The sequence below is a fragment of the Henckelia pumila genome, chromosome 2, assembly GCF_033568475.1.
Source record: "Henckelia pumila isolate YLH828 chromosome 2, ASM3356847v2, whole genome shotgun sequence".
Classification (NCBI taxonomy): domain Eukaryota; kingdom Viridiplantae; phylum Streptophyta; class Magnoliopsida; order Lamiales; family Gesneriaceae; genus Henckelia; species Henckelia pumila.
Window position 1 is genome coordinate 103497259 of NC_133121.1, and position 17940 is coordinate 103515198.

The 17940-nt window shown below is 41.8% G+C and overlaps 1 protein-coding gene across 1 annotated transcript in view; it reads right to left on the reverse strand.

Moving 5' to 3' along the window:
* Window positions 1–10457: 10457 nt before the first annotated feature.
* LOC140878059 (uncharacterized) overlaps window positions 10458–17940 on the reverse strand; it is a 37042-nt gene continuing 29559 nt past the window's right edge. The window contains exon 3 of the mRNA XM_073281660.1: window positions 10458–10811. Coding sequence (XP_073137761.1) covers window positions 10458–10811 — 354 coding nt within the window. The remainder of the gene's footprint in view (window positions 10812–17940) is intronic.

The window sequence follows — 17940 nt, forward strand, 5'->3', positions numbered from 1 at the left end:
CATGCATAAACCAATGAGAGAACCATTCATGCATTAAATACTTCCTACATTTCATGATTTTCATGGAAAAATAATTTTCATGAAGGTTGAAAACATAAACATGCATTACATAGTATATTTGATCCACGTGAGTCGTTCCATCCGTCCCGGACATTGAAAACATGAAAATTTTGCATAAAAATTCTTAAAAATACTTAAAATAGCTTTAAAGACCACAAATATAAAATTAGGATTTCAAAACACAACCTTAAAAAAAATTTGGACAGCACCTATGGTGCAAGGACGCAGAAAACTTGCGCCCCTGCTCCACCAACGCTGCCCCCTAGTGCAGGGGCGCTCAAAAACTGCGCCCCTGCACCGGTGGTGCTTCCTGCGCACGCAGGCAGCTGGCGCGCAGGGTGCGATTTTATATTTTTTTTTTGCTCTTTTTTGGTTCTTTTCGACTCCAAATCAAATCTATTCACTCACCCATCAAAACTTATAATCAAACACATGAAATACTTCAAAATATACGCACATCACGATCCAACTTTTCAAAGTTTTGAATCAAAACTTCTCATTCAAAATCTCTTCTTCCAAAATTCTGATTTTTACAACATAAATGCCCTAGAATCTCAATAAACTTATACCGAAAACATCAGGAACGCATCACGCTTCGCGATTTTACAACATACTCATGTAACTTTCTAAAATCATGCATCAATCAACACCATAAATCAACCTAGGGTTCATATCAAACATATTTATACTCTTGAATGGGTTTCAAAACATTAAAAACTTGCCTGAATCGTCTGATTGGGATTAACCTGGACGGCGGAACGATCTAGCCTTGAGAAGTCAAAGAACCCTACCCATGATGCAGCGTTTGAGTGAGAGAGATTTGAAAGAAAAAGAGAGCGTTCAAAATGAGAGTTCAGAATAAAATTCTGAACGCTTATTTCTTTTGTGACTAATGGGCTTCAACACGGCCCATTAGTTACACTTAAAATCCTTTAAAATTTTACCCTCCCATTTAATAAAAAAAATACACTGCATCCCTTTAAACTTAATTTAAAATAAACAATTTTTTTTTACTCAAGCCAAGGCTAGGCTTGTCCCTACGACCCAAAATTAATACCAACCTAAAAAATTTAAAATCATACATATCACATAACATTTCAGGCATTTAATTAAATCACATAATTCACATAACAATTAATTTATCTAAATAACATGCATTAATTCATATAATTCAATCAATTAATCGTGATTAAGCTAGTGGACATTTCGGACCTTACAACTCTACCTTCCTTAAAAGAATTTCGTCCTCGAAATTTGACTTACCAAACAGTTCAGGATAGCGTGCTCGCATATCCTGCTCGGTTTCCCAGGTAGCTTCTTCAACCAACTGGTTGCGCCATAAGACTTTCACCATTGTAATCTCTCTTTTTCTCAACCTACGAACTTGTCTGTCCAAGATTTGAACTGGCATCTCCTCGTATGACAAGTCTGGCGTCCATTCCACTGGCTCATGGCGAATAACATGAGAAGAATTTGCCACATACTTTCTTAACATGGAGATATGGAAGACATTGTGAACACCCTCCAAGTTTGGTGGTAGTGCCACTCGGTAAGCTCGAGCCCCAACTTTTTCTAGGATCTCAAAAGGTCCTATATATCTAGGACTCAATTTACCCCTTTTTCAAAATCTCATAACACCTTTCCATGGTGACACCTTTAAAAATACATGGTCACCTACTTCAAACTCCAAATCTCTACGTCGCTGGTCGACGTAACTTTTCTGTTGACTTTGCGCTGTCAACATTCTGTCTCTGATCTTGGCTATCACATCTACTGTTTGGGTCACTATTTCCGGCCCCAAAACAGCTGTAGTGACCCTTACCCGGATCACCTACTAAACAGAACTTAGGCATGCAATTAACTTAATAAAACAGATATCAGAATAAAACTGCGGAATCCAATAACATTATACAATCCCAAGTAAAGGAATCTGTAATTATCCAAATAATATACAACCAAATCGAATAGCTGTATAAACCCAAACATCAGTAATAAAACCTAGACGAAGCTCCAGCTGGCCAACAACTGACTAGCCCCTCCTGGATCCACCCTCCTCGTCCAATCGCAAACCTGCCCCATGGAATAGGGTGTCCAGAAAATACAGAGTACGAGACGTGAGCATAAAACGCTCAGTGCGAGAGTATGAGTATACATGCATGCAAAGTGAACTCCCTATAGACTCGAGGTCAAGGATCAGATAACAGAGACAGACCAGGCCCCGGGTATGTAGCACGCTGTGCCGTCGCTTCAGGAGGTGGCTCCCATACCGAGATAACCGTGGATACGCCGGACCCAAATCGATGGAAGTCCATCCACTAACAGGATAGGGTACAACCCTACTACAGACATCTCGAAGGAGATACAGCAAGATGCAAATGAATGCAGCATAATATCATGGCATATAAATCATGCAGTCATATAATACATGCATACTCAGTCAGGATATCTCGAACAGTACTTTCGTACCTCAATACAGTGCAAGATCTACCAACTCTAGGTCCACGCCTATAGTCTGCTCTTCACTGCCAAATGATACTACTATCATTAAAGTGCTCTAAAAGCCTTAACTAAGCTATTGCATACTCCTAAATATTTATAGGGAGCAAAAGCTATACCTTCGTCCGTCGTTAGCCCTTTGATGTCGATGCCTCCAGAACTTGGGCACAACTCCGCTACGACTACCGAACGCCTCTCCGACCTTCGGACCAAGCCTAAGAAGACTAGAACAGCTCCAAAAGGACTAGAAAGGAAAGGAGAACTCGGAATTGGCAAATGAAAGTGAAGTCTCGGCCTTCTATTTATAGACAACGATCGGAACTTCCGATCCTTGATCGGAACGTCCGAACCTCGATCGGAACGTCCGATCCTGCCATCGGAGCTTCCGAAGATCCTGATCTGCCACGTGTCAAAATATCACTTGTTGACTCCGGATAGGGGTGATCGGAGCTTCCGGTCCTGATCGGAGCTTCCGATCCAACCACACGTCATGCCTGACGTAATAACATCGGTGCCTCCGATCGCTCATCGGAGCTTCCGATCCTGTTCGGAACTTCCGATCGTGCCTTCGGAGCTTCCGATCCGTCCGATACCCAATTCAATTAATTAGCATTAATCCTTTAATTACTCAATTAGGGTATGGGCTACTACATTCTCCCCCACTTAAGATATTTCGTCCTCGAAATCAGATCTTAAGTACCGAATGCAAATACAAAAATCAGAAACATTCTTTATTCAAATCAAACGTTTACAGAGTTTGCAACTGAATACAACTTAAAGAATGAAATCAAAATAACTCAGGATAGTCTTTACGCATCCTGTCCTCAAGCTCCCAAGTAGCTTCCTCAGTGCCTCGGCGCTGCCACTGAACTAAAACCAAAGGAATGACTTTGTTCCGTAAAACCTTATCCTTATAATCCAGGATACGAAGAGGTTTCTCAACATAAGTCAAATCCTTGTTTACCTGAACCTCAGATCGCTGCAGAATATGAGATTCATCCGCCACATACCGTCGCAACAGAGATACGTGGAACACGTCGTGAATGCTGGATAGATGCGGTGGCAATGCTAGTCGATAAGCCAAATCGCCAATACTCTCCAAGATCTCAAACGGACCGATAAATCTGGGAGACAACTTGCCCTTAAGGCCAAATCTGAGAATCTTGCGGAAAGGTGACACTCTCAGAAACACTTTCTCCCCGACCTCGAACTGCAAAGGCCTACGCTTGATATTAGCATAACTGGCCTGACGATCCTGGGCAGTCTTAATCCGTTTCTTGATCTGATCAACAATGTCTATCGCCTGCTGGATAAACTCCGGTCCTTCAGCCTGTCTCTCCCCCACTTCTTCCCAGAAGAGTGGAGTACGACAACGTCGCCCATACAACGCTTCAAAAGGTGCCATCCCAATACTAGTGTGATAGCTGTTGTTGTAAGCGAACTCGATCAACGGCAAATGATCCTGCCAGGCTGAACCAAAATCCATGATGCACGCTCTAAGCATATCTTCTAACGTACGGATAGTGCGCTCTGACTGACCATCAGTCTCCGGATGATAGGCTGTACTCAAACTGAGAGTAGTACCCATCGCACGCTAAACACTCTCCCAGAATCTAGAAGTAAACCTGGGGTCCCGATCGCTGACAATGCTCACAGGCACTCCATGAAGTCGAACGATCTCCTGAATGTACAACCGAGCCATACGATCCACATTGTACTCCCGGCTATAGGCAATGAAATGCGCTGACTTGGTGAGTCGGTCCACCACCACCCAGATAGCATCACAGTTCCTCGGGGATACCGGCAAATGGGTCACAAAGTCCATAGTGATAAACTCCCATTTCCATTCAGGAATAGGCAGACTGTGAAGCAATCCTCCAGGTCGTCGGTGCTCTGCCTTGACCTGTTGACACACCAAACATCTCGAAACAAACTGATAAACACTGCGTTTCATTCCCTTCCACCAGAAACGAGTACGTAGATCCTTGTACATCTTGTTGCTCCCAGGATGAATACTCAACTTAGTACGATGTGCCTGAGATAAAATCTCCTCTCGCAACTCTTCATCCTGTGGAATCACAAGCCTACCAGACAAACACAGAAAGCCATCTGACTGATAATGAAATCCAGACGAGCTACCCTCGTTAGCTAGACGAGCTAAACGCTGGGTCTTTGAATCAGACATCTGAGCATCTCGGATCCGCGAATACAAGGCTGGCTCAGATAATATCGCAAACATCTGGATACTCTGCATACCTTTCTTATGCTTGAAGGTAAAACCTGAAGTACAACAGTCACTGATCGCACTAGACATCGAACAAGTCTGAAGTGCGGATAGTCGCACCTTGCGACTCAAAGCATCAGCGGTGAGATTAGCAGCTCCCGGATGGTACTTAATCTCGCAATCATAGTCCTTAAGCAAGTCCATCCAACGTCTCTGTCTCATGTTCAATTCTGCCTGAGTGAACAAATACTTGAGACTCTTATGGTCGGTGAAGATCTCAAATTTCTCGCCATAAAGATAATGACGCCAGATCTTCAAAGCGAACACAATGGCTGCCAATTCCAAATCATGGACTGGGTAGTTGTCCTCGTGAAGCTTCAGCTGTCTAGAAGTGTATGCGATCACATGCCCATTCTGAGTCAGGACACAACCTAACCCCTGAAGAGAAGCATCCGTGTAAACTACATACCCTCCAGATCCTGACGGTAATGCTAACACCGGCGCAGAAGTCAACCGCCGTCGAAGCTCACGGAAATTCTCCTCACACTCGGAGGACCACTCGAAATCCACACCCTTGCGGGTAAGCTGCGTCAACGGTCGAGCTAATTGAGAGAAGTTCAGAATGAAGCGACGATAATACCCTGCTAGACCCAGAAAACTACGGATCTCAGCAACTGTCGTCGGACGCGACCAATTAAGTACCGCTTCAATCTTGCTTGGATCCACAGAAATCCCCTCCCTGGATATGATATGGCCAAGAAAGACCACTCTATCCATCCAGAACTCACACTTGCTCAGCTTGGCGTACAACTGCTCATCTCGAAGAGTCTGTAGTACCAACCGCAAGTGAGAAACATGCTCTTTCGTATTACGCGAATAAACCAGGATGTCGTCAATGAAGACCATGACAAACTTGTCCAAATACTCCCTGAAGACACGGTTCATCAAATCCATGAATATAGCCGGCGCATTTGTCAAACCAAATGGCATCACTAGGAACTCGTAATGCCCATAGCGAGTACGGAATGCAGTCTTGGCTATATCCTGATCACGGACTCTCAACTGATGATACCCAGATCTCAAGTCAATCTTGGAGTAAACTGACGTGCCCTGCAGCTGATCAAACAAGTCATCAATACGAGGCAACGGATACTTGTTCTTCACAGTGACTCGATTCAGCTGCCGATAGTCAATGCACAGCCGCATCGACCCATCCTTCTTCTTCACGAAGAGAACAGGAGCTCCCCAAGGAGACACACTAGGACGAATGTACCCCTGGTCTAAAAGATCCTGTAGCTGATTCTTTAACTCACGCATCTCTGACGGAGCCAGACGATACGGTGCTCTAGAAATAGGCGAAGTACCCGGCATCAACTCTATGCCAAACTCGACTTCCCTAGCAGGAGGAAAACCCGGAATCTCATCAGGAAACACATCTGGAAATTCATCCACAACAGGAATGCTCTCTATCCCAAAACTCTCAGCAGACAAATCAACTGCATAGATAAGGTAGCCTTCCCCGCCAGACTCTAGAGCTCGACAGGCTCTCAAAGCTGATACCAAAGGCATCGGGGGTCGCGCTCCCTCACCATAGAAAAACCAGCTCTCACTCCCCTCCGGATGAAAGCGTACTAATCTCTGATAGCAGTCCAATGAAGCTCGATAGATAGTCAACACATCTATTCCCAGAATGCAATCAAAGTCGTCCATCGCCAGGACCATGAGATTCGCTAACAGAATGTTCCCTTCGAACTCTAAAGGGCAACCCATCACTAGACGCTTAGCCAAAGCAGATTGGCCCGTCGGAGTAGAAACAGACATCACTACGTCTAGTGCAATGCATGGTAACTTATGCCTCTTAACAAAACGTGCAGAAATGAAGGAATGAGATGCACCAGTGTCAATAAGTACAAGAGCAGGTATACCATAAAGCATAAATGTACCTGCGATGACTTTCTCATTCTCCTCCACAGCCTGATCATGTCTCAGGGCAAACACCTGGCCAGAGGCTCGTGGCCTCATATGAGAACTCCCAGCAGACTGTCCCTGCGACCTCTGCTGTACGGTAGCCTGAGAACCCGATCCTGTACCAGAACCACCTCCCCCAGACATTGGACAATCTCTCCGGATATGACCAGTCTCTTCACAATGGAAACAAGCTCCAGAAGCTCTACGGCACTTGTCGGATGGATGGTTCTTCCCACAGTGATCACACTTGTCCTTCTTACCATAACGGACAATACCTCCAGAACCAGAGGAAGAAGAAGATCCAGACTTCTTGAAAGTTTGGGCACGGGGACCCAAAGAACTAACAGGCCTCGACTGAGGGAAAGACCTGTTCCGCCGAATGCTGTCCTCTGCCTGATGACAACGGCTCACCAAACCCTCGTAGGACATGTCGTCGCCAACCGCCACACGGTCATGGATCTCAGGGTTAAGGCCCTGAAGAAACAGATTATACTTCATCTCTGAGCTATCAGCAATCTCGGGGCAATAGGATAGCAGATCAAAGAACCTCTGCTGATACTCATCGATAGACATGGTTCCCTGTCGCAGAATCAGTAGCTCGCCTGCCTTCGACTGTCGGAGTGCAGGAGGAAAATACCGCTTTTGGAAAGCTGTGCGAAACTCGGCCCAGGTGGCCACTCCTCTCGCCGCAACGAAAGGTGTAGAAGTAAACCTCCACCACCTGCGCGCACGCCCATCCAGAAGATAGCCAAGGGTCTCCACCTTCTGCTCCTCGGTGCATTGGAAAGTCTGAAAAGTCGTCTCCATGCGGTCTAACCAGTTCTCCGCATCCTCCGGAGACTCACCTCCAACTAAGGTCTTAGGACCCATAGCTAAGAATCGACGCACAGTGAAACGCTCGTCGTCATGATGATGATGACGCCGTTCTCGACGAGGCTCCCGGTCGGCATCACCCCAACGCCCACCAACACTGCCATGAGAACTCTGGTCGTCACGATTTGACATCTACAAAAATACCTCAAGATGAGACTAAATCCCAAGAAATCTTTTGCATGCTCTGATACCATAAATGTAGTGACCCTTACCCGGATCACCTACTAAACAGAACTTAGGCATGCAATTAACTTAATAAAACAGATATCAGAATAAAACTGCGGAATCCAATAACATTATACAATCCCAAGTAAAGGAATCTGTAATTATCCAAATAATATACAACCAAATCGAATAGCTGTATAAACCCAAACATCAGTAATAAAACCTAGACGAAGCTCCAGCTGGCCAACCACTGACTAGCCCCTCCTGGATCCACCCTCCTCGTCCAATCGCAAACCTGCCCCATGGAATAGGGTGTCCAGAAAATACAGAGTACGAGACGTGAGCATAAAACGCTCAGTGCGAGAGTATGAGTATACATGCATGCAAAGTGAACTCCCTATAGACTCGAGGTCAAGGATCAGATAACAGAGACAGACCAGGCCCCGGGTATGTAGCACGCTGTGCCGTCGCTTCAGGAGGTGGCTCCCATACCGAGATAACCGTGGATACGCCGGACCCAAATCGATGGAAGTCCATCCACTAACAGGATAAGGTACAACCCTACTAAAGACATCTCGAAGGAGATACAGCAAGATGCAAATGAATGCAGCATAATATCATGGCATATAAATCATGCAGTCATATAATACATGCATACTCAGTCAGGATATCTCGAACAGTACTTTCGTACCTCAATACAGTGCAAGATCTACCAACTCTAGGTCCACGCCTATAGTCTGCTCTTCACTGCCAAATGATACTACTATCATTAAAGTGCTCTAAAAGCCTTAACTAAGCTATTGCATACTCCTAAATATTTATAGGGAGCAAAAGCTATACCTTCGTCCGTCGTTAGCCCTTTGATGTCGATGCCTCCAGAACTTGGGCACGACTCCGCTACGACTACCGAACGCCTCTCCGACCTCCGGACCAAGCCTAAGAAGACTAGAACAGCTCCAAAAGGACTAGAAAGGAAAGGAGAACTCGGAATTGGCAAATGAAAGTGAAGTCTCGGCCTTCTATTTATAGACAACGATCGGAACTTCCGATCCTTGATCGGAACGTCCGAACCTCGATCGGAACGTCCGATCCTGCCATCGGAGCTTCCGAAGATCCTGATCTGCCACGTGTCAAAATATCACTTGTTGACTCCGGATAGGGGTGATCGGAGCTTCCGGTCCTGATCGGAGCTTCCGATCCAACCACACGTCATGCCTGACGTAATAACATCGGTGCCTCCGATCGCTCATCGGAGCTTCCGATCCTGTTCGGAACTTCCGATCGTGCCTTCGGAGCTTTCGATCCGTCCGATACCCAATTCAATTAATTAGCATTAATCCTTTAATTACTCAATTAGGGTACGGGCTACTACAACAGCTCTCTCTCCAACTTCATCCCAGTGTAGGGGAGTTCTACACCTTCTCCCATACAACGCCTCATAAGGAGCCATGCCAATAGTTGCTTGATAACTATTGTTGTAAGTAAACTCCACTAAAGGAAATTTTGATTCCCAATTACCTCAAAAGTCGATCATACAAGCTCTCAACATGTCTTTGAGTATTTGGATCACTCGTTCTGACTGAACATTTGTCTGAGGGTGGAAAGTTGTACTGAAAGCTAGCTTCGTTCCCAATCCTCTATGTAAACTTCCCCAAAAGTTTGAAGTGAACTTAGGATCTCTGTCAGATACTATCCTCGCCGGTACTCCATGCAATCTGACAATTTCTCAAATGTACAACTCTGCATACTGATTCATGGAGAAGTTATTCCTGACTGGAATAAAATAAGCTGACTTAGTTAAACTGTCAACTACCACCCAAATCGAGTTCATCCTTCGCGGTGAAACTGGAAATCCTACCACGAAATCCATAGTGACATCTTCCCACTTCCATGTGGGTATTGGCAATGGTTTCAGGAGTCCTGCCGATCTTTGATGCTCGATCTTCTATTGTTGACAAGTCAAACATTCATTCACAAATTTTACAACATCCCTCTTCATACATGGCCACCAATATAAGGATTGCAGATCCTTATACATTTTCGTGCTTCCTGGATGAATGGAATACAGAACAGTATGGGCTTCAGTCATCACTTCAACTCTCAGTGAGTCTACTGCTGGCACCCACATTCTACCTCGGTGATGAACAATTCCATCTTTGACAGTGTACAATGTACCACCCTTGGCTTCATCTCTGTTCCTCCACAACGTCAACTGTTCATCAGAAGCTTGGTCTGCTCGAATTCTCTCAAGCAAACTAGGTACTACTGTTAAGGCTGCTAGAGTGCATACCTCCATTGGTTCGAATACCTCCAAACTCATCCGTTCAAATTCAGCAATCAACTCCTGCTGGACTGTCAATTGGTTCAATGTCGCAGACTTGCGACTCAAGGCATCTGCTACAACATTAGCCATACCAGGATGATAGCTAATGTCACAGTCGTAGTCCTTCACCAATTCCAGCCATCTTCTTTGCCTCATGTTTAACTCCTTCTGAGTGAAGAAATATTTTAGGCTTTTGTGATCAGTGAAAATCTGACACCTTTCGCCGTACAAGTAGTGTCTCCATACCTTCAAAGCAAAAACAACTGCCGCCAACTCAAGATTATGAGTCGGGTAGTTCCTCTCATGGATCTTCAGCTGTCGAGATGCATATGCTATTACTTTATCATCCTACATCAAAACAGCTCCTAATCCACTCTCAGAAGCATCGGTATAAACCACAAAACGACCCGTGCCTTCGGGAATTGCTAGCACTGGCGCTGACATCAATCTTTCCTTCAATTCTGCAAAGCTCTTCTCACATTGTTCTGACCACACAAACTTCACACCTTTTCGAGTTAAGGAAGTCAGTGGTAGAGCTATCTTGGAGAAGTCTTGAATAAATCTCCTGTAGTAGCCTGCTAAACCCAAGAAACTCCGTATTTCTGTAGCATTCTTTGGAGCAACCCAATTTCGGACCGCTTCCACCTTAGACGGATCCACCTCAATTCCCTTAGCTGAAACTATATGACCCAAAAATGAAATCTGCTCCAGCCAAAATTCATACTTACTGAACTTAGCATACATTTGTTTTTCTTTCAAAATCTGCAACACTGTAGTCAAGTGCTGACGATGCTCCTCTAGACTACGAGAGTAGATCAATATGTCATCTATGAAGACTATGACAAACTGTAAGGCCCGAAAATATTAAATTATTAATTATGGGATTTGAGAATTCAATTCCATATTATGGGCTCATATTGATTTGAGAAGTGCTGGAAATTATAGATTTAATTTTCGAGCCGAAAATATTTAATTTGATAATTTACGGATTTTGAGAATTAAATTCCGAGAATTCTTAAATTAAAAGAATAAATATTCAAATTGAATATTTATGGAATTTAAGATTAAATTCCATGTTTCGGGAATTAAAGAAGATTAATTTTGAAGATACAACCCGACCAGGGACTGATGTGCACATATCGAAGTTTGAAGGGCTGAAATGCAAAAGGCCGGGATTATTTAATTAATCTGAATTTATTAATTTTAATCCGAGTATATTTAATTTTGGAATATTTAGAGTTTTGATTTAAATTCTAATATTCTTAAATTATTTTGGATTGAAATTGAATTAAAACGAAGGCCAAGGACTGAATTGCAATTTGTGATGTTTTAGGGACTAAATTGCAATTAAGCAATACATATCTGATTTTTAATCAGATTATCAGCTTGTCAACGTGTTTGCTTCAGCTTTTATTCAGATTTTTGAGAGCAGAAGCCGAAGCCTTTTTCTTTCTTTTCATTTCCGATTTTCAAAACGCCGTAACTTTTGATCCGATCGTCCGATTTCGATTCCGAAAAGTGTTCTGGAATCCTTGCAATGAGGGCTTCGATTTGCTATAAGTTTATAATTATTTTGGCATAGTTTGAAGATCGAAATATTACTGAGATCAGATTATGAGTTTATATTTGTGTTCTTGAGCTTGTATGCACTTTGATATCGAACTTGAGTTGATGAACGGCTATCGGTTGTGTTGGTTATGATTTCCAGCATGTATTCGATTGTATAGATTATGATTTCGATGGATCAGGATTGATATGAACTGAATTGAAGTTATGTATGTATTGAATTGAAGTTAGAATGGTTTCGATATTAAGTCGGTTATCGATTTTTAATCGCTACGCCATCAATTTGTGTTTTTGGACCATTTTGATAGCCTATAACTGAGATAAGATATTCTTCTAGATGTTATTGACGATATAGCAATTTATTTCTTAGTTTCAGACTACTTTTGAAGGCTAACGACTCACGACTCCAAGTTGTACCGCATAAGAAGAAGTTGAGGTTTGAAATGATTTTGAATGAAGTTAGATTGATGATTTTGAACTGAATTTGGAATTATTGAATAGAATGAAGATTGATATGAATGTTTTGATGCTATGTTTCAGATTTGAAGCGTTCAAAACAGAATAAATATGAAGGTATAATGACGACATCGAGAGTCAGGGATTTTGAAACTCAAGATCGATTCTTCTTGAGTTGTCCCGCCAAAACCACATACGTATTTATTATTTCGATTTTATTTTGATGTTGTCGATCCATCCCAGGTAGTGGATCTTTGATTTTGAGTCGATATGATGTTGATATGATGATGATACGAATTGATTCTATGCCGAGGTCGGACGACGACCTTATTTTTGAATCCGGAATGATTTCGATAGATGAATATTCATGTCAAGATCGGATACGAATCTTGATGGCAACGAAGAAGTATGAATCAATTCCTGATCGATCGAAAGAAGCGTTATTTACTCTATTTGTTGAGTCGATTGAATAGAGTCATTATGATTTATTTAACGCTTTATATGTTGCTTATACTGAGATGATTTCTCACCGGAGTTTATCTGGCTGTTGCTTTGTTTTGTATGTGTGCATTGCAACAGATGGGGTAGGAGCTAGTTTGAGATGACGTTGATAGCTCGGGAGCGAGATTTAGCAAGTGTGGACTCGGGTTTAAGATGAAGAATGGTAGTTAGATAGCATCAAACTTGATAAAAACTTTTATATTTGAAGCTCACATTTGAGTCCTTGTGTAGCTTGCTCGATAAATGTTTATTATGTTATTTGTTTGATGTAAGAATCACATGATTTGAGGTTGAGGACTTGGTATATGTGTAACGACCCACTGTATCAAGACGGGTCTTTCCAGCGTGCTTATGTCCTCACTCACAGCCCCGGGCGTCACATGCCCACCAGCTTCCGCTTGGTTCGTCCCCGAACCATATCGTACTAAGAGAGGTCGGCTCTGATACCATTTGAAACGACCCACTGTATCAAGACGGGTCTTTCCAGCGTGCTTATGTTCTCACTCACACGCACCCTTAGAAACTTCCCAGGGGGTCACCCATCCTATAATTGCCCCTAGTCAAGCACGCTTAACTTTGGAGTTCTTATGTAATAAGCTCCCGAAAAGAAGATGCACCTTCTTGATATGAGTAGTACATATGAAATATTTTAAGCTCTCCTCAACTATGTAGTCCCATACCTACACAGTCTCAGAATCCCTCTTATTTCGGCAGGATCGGTTCATTCATGTCTCCCTCCGCCTAGAAGCCTGCCAGAAGCCGCTCATTGTCCGTGCAACCTCTTGGCACCGGCGATCACTCCTTGCCTTCTCAGCCCCGGGAGTCACAATATGTCTATATGTATGTTCCCAGATTGTATACCATGTTTAGAAGTAGATTTATGTTTGATTCATGCCATGGTTCCAAGTTTTGACAGTAAAGAATGTTCTGAATTTTTTTGGAAATGGTGCCCGCTCGATCGGGTGAATTTGACCGATCGAGCGAGGCCTGGTTTTCTTGGGCAGAAAACTTGATTTTTTTTGCTCGCTCGATCGGCAGGATTTGACTGATCGAGCGAGGCCAAATTGTGATCAAACCCGAGAGCATGATTTTCTTGCTCGCTCGATCGACTGCTTTTGACCGATCGAGTGAGGCTCCGATTTTAAAAAAATAAAAAATTCTGCTCTTGATTTATTATTCTTTAATTGTTTGATTAATTGTTTAATTAATCATTAGTTGCCCTAAGATGAGATTAGCAACCCGAGGTCCCCACAACAGGTGGTATCAAAGCGTAAGTTTCTTGGACTGAGATAGAAGCTGAGCGGGGTAGATTGAGTCACATGCATTTATAGTATTGCATGATTATGCATTACTTGATTTAATGATTCGATGATTTGATAAATTGCATGTGAACGTGATCTATCATTGAAATTAAACTGTCTGATTTACTGAATTGTAAATTTTTGAATTTCTTATCGATTTGTTATAAGATTTTCCCTGGGTGATGTAAGCACCCATAATTGAATAGAACAGTGTTCTTTGGGTGACGTAAGCACCCCAGACCGACAGAATAGTATGGCCAGACTGAACAGAATGGTATGGTCAGACTGAACAGCACAGTATTGCTCAGCTGAAAGAAGTATCTCTGATTGAACATAACAGAATATCAGCGAATGAATAGATGTTATTGCAGGTAGAAGTTGGCCTGAAGAATTTGATCAGTCGTTCAGATACTTGAAAGATACAGATGAATGACGTATCAGATTGACTGTTTATCAACTTCAAGACCTAGCAACCAGCTGATAGATTTTGATGAAGAAATTCTGACAGAATTGAGGTATATTTATTTGTTGGTAAGTGCTCAGAATAGATTTTGATTAACGATTCTTTGCCACAACAGATAGAAATGATCATAAAAAAAAATATACCCATTAGAAGTCGAATATTTTGAATATTTTGAATCTTGGAGAATGCCTTAATTGATTTTCAAGTTTACTACAATTCTTTGAATTGTTGATGATGATGATGAAGAAGCTCAACATTGAATTGTTAGTGGTGGCTTGGATTCGGGGATTATGTCTGAATAAATGTGGACGACTGAACATTTTATGAAAGACATAAATAAGACTAAGAGAACTGAATTTGAATAATGAGGCAGAAAGAATGAAATTGTAGACATGCCATAGTATGTGTAACATCCGAAAATTTTTAATACGTAAAATTTGCATGCATAATTAGAAAAAATAATTATTTAAAATTTATATTTGGGTTAAATGACATTTATGTGTTATTATGTGGATTATATGCATGATTTAAATTTATGAAATCATTTAACCCGCAGTTATTGTATTTTTAGATTTTTGAGAATATTTTTGAGTCGATCGCGTAGACGGGACCGTGGACGGACGAGATGCCAAAATATTTAGCCAAAAATATTTTATGAGTTTTATGAGCCTTAAAATAATATTTTAAGATATTTTGTCAAGAAAATTTTAGTATTTAGTATATATTTATTTAATAATTGATTTTTGGCCAAAATAAGTCATTTTATGGACTTTTATTAATTTTTAAAAATCCTCTATATTATAATTTCGGGATTTTTGATTTGTTATCAGATTGTTAATATTTTAGGAGCTTAAAATTTTTATATTTAAGGTATAATATCTATATATTGATTTAATGGGATTTTAAACCTATTATCTACTCAAATTTAAACCTAAACTAAATCCCTATGACCGATTAAAAAACCATCAGCCGCCTCCAACCCCTTTCTTCAATCTTGTTCACGCTTTCTTCAGCAGAAAACACCCATAGTCGATCCAACCAAGCTCCATCTTTGAAAATTTTGGTCCGTTCGTCGTCCCGGAGACCCGTAAACGCATCAACTCTCGTCAAATAAATTCAAGGCATGTCTAAATCCTTCTCTTGGCCACCATATAAGCTACTATTCACGCATGATGGTTTTATTTCAGATTTTTATCATGAACTTTTCGATTTATGCATGTAGGTAAGGTTTTTGATGTATGTTTGATGATTCTTTCACTCATGGCTCACGTTTTTCATAGTATGGCTTGGTCCAGGACTGAGGGTTTGGTCAGGGGGTGTCCTAGGGTGCCTAAGGATCGAACCATGGCCAGGTTACAGGCTGGTTAGGGGCTGGCCGATCAGAAACTCCATGGAAGGGCTGTGGGTGCGCAGGGTTAGGGTTTAATGGAAAAGAGCTCGGCTGGTCCATGCATGGTCATGGACCAGCGGGGCGTGGGCTAGGTTAGGACCGCCCAGACGTGGGCTACGTCTGGGCGGCAGCGCTCCGGCCAAGGGCGGCCGAAGCTGGCCGACAGCAGGCCAAGAAGGCCTGCTGCTCGCGGCCGAGAGAGAAAGGGGGAGGGGGATCGGGTTTTTGGATGGGACTGGGTCTGGGTCGGGCCTTGGGGGTTCAGGTTGGGTCCGTAGTGTCTAGGGTCGGGTCAGGTGGTCCAGGTTTGGGTTAGGTGGGCCGGGCTCTGGTATTTTAATTGTTAAGTATTTAATAGTTTTAAGTATATTTTGGGCTTTAAAAATTAGTTAAAAAATTATTTGGGCCTCCAAATAATTTTATTTGGGCCTTAAATAATTTATTTAAGTTAGCCCAATGATTTTTATGGGCTTGGGAGCCCATGAGAATTATTGGGCCAGTCAGTGGATTTTTGGGCCAGTCTAGAATTTTATTGGGTTTAATTAACTTAATGGACTTAAATATTTTAGTTAGGCCCAGTTAAGTTTAATTAAGTTATTTGGGTTCAGATATGATTATTGGGTTTTATTTAAGTTTAATGGGCCTAGATGAGTGACCAGCAGTCTGGACCAACCCATGAAAAATAAATAAGTCCGAAATATATATTTAATTATTTTATGCATAAAGTTTATATTTTAAGTATAAGTATATTTATTATGAAAATAAATTAAATATATATTACGGACATATTTTCAGTGCATGCATTCATGAAATTTATTATGTATATAATTATGTAAATGATGAGCAATAAAATATTTTGGTGGAAATTGAAGTATGTGTGACATAGGGATGGTTTTTCACCATATGATTCGGTAGTTTTACTACCATAGGGGTGGTTATCCACCATATGATTCGGTAGTTTACTACCATAGGAGGTGATTTATCACCTCCATCGTACGTTGGTTCAAGAGACTGATCAGTCGACACATGCGCGTCACACTTACGGATAGGACCATCTTCAGGTTTCAAAAGCATTGCTCAATTATGTTATATATGATGAAGAAATAATATGTTTATGATTATGGTTATGATTCAGTTTATGATTCAGCAGTTTTATTATGTGATGAAAATATTTCCATGCATGCTCATGTACATGTATATGTATTAGTAATTATGTGATGCATTATTTTTAACCTTGTTATAAAGGATTAGACATGTTGAGCCCCTAGGCTCACTACGCTTATATGGTGTAGGTGAGCATGATGATGTTTATGTAGCTCCTACTGGTGGTGAGGACTTATGAGCTCACGGAGCAGTGGACCCCGTGACCGTCGCAGCTATTTAGTTTATTATGTTGAATTTTGAAACACGTTTTATTTTATTATTGTTTTCGCATATGAGATTTTTCAGCAGCATTGTTTATTATTTTAAATTGATGCATGAAACATTTTTAAGGATTTATTTATTTAATATTTTTCAGGTTATTTAAGAAAAAGTATGTTATTTTTATATACATATATGTATGGGCATGTATGTATAGTAGTATTATTTTAAAAAAAAATTCCGCATTTATTAGTAGTAGGCATTTCATTTGGTATCAGAGCGCGGTCCTTGGAGGGTGTCCTACTGCCACGTGAAGCTCAGAAATCCTACTACCGGTCTGTAAGTTTTAATTGTTTTCTTATGATTTATAAGGAGCATATGTAATGATTTAAGATTTTCATGTTAGAAAAGTTTTAGAACCCTTAAGTTATGCATTGTGATTTACGTAAAGAAATATGTGGTGGTGCAGAATGCCTCCGAGACAGGTTAACAGACGCGGGGGACCTCCACCTCTACCTCCGCAGAATCCGCTTGCAGCATTGGAGCAGGCCAATGCGAATATGATGGCTGGGATTACTGCTCTGTTGGAGCAGCAGGCGGCACGTCCTAGGCTCACACATGATGAGGATGTTGCCGAGCGGTTCTAGAAGAAGGGACCTAAGGAGTTTGTCGGCACCACTGATCCACTCATTGCTGAGGGGTGGATTCGATCACTGGAGTCCATATTTGACTACATGGGGATCACTGATGCTGACAGGGTGAAGTGTGCAGTGTATATGATGAGAGGTGATG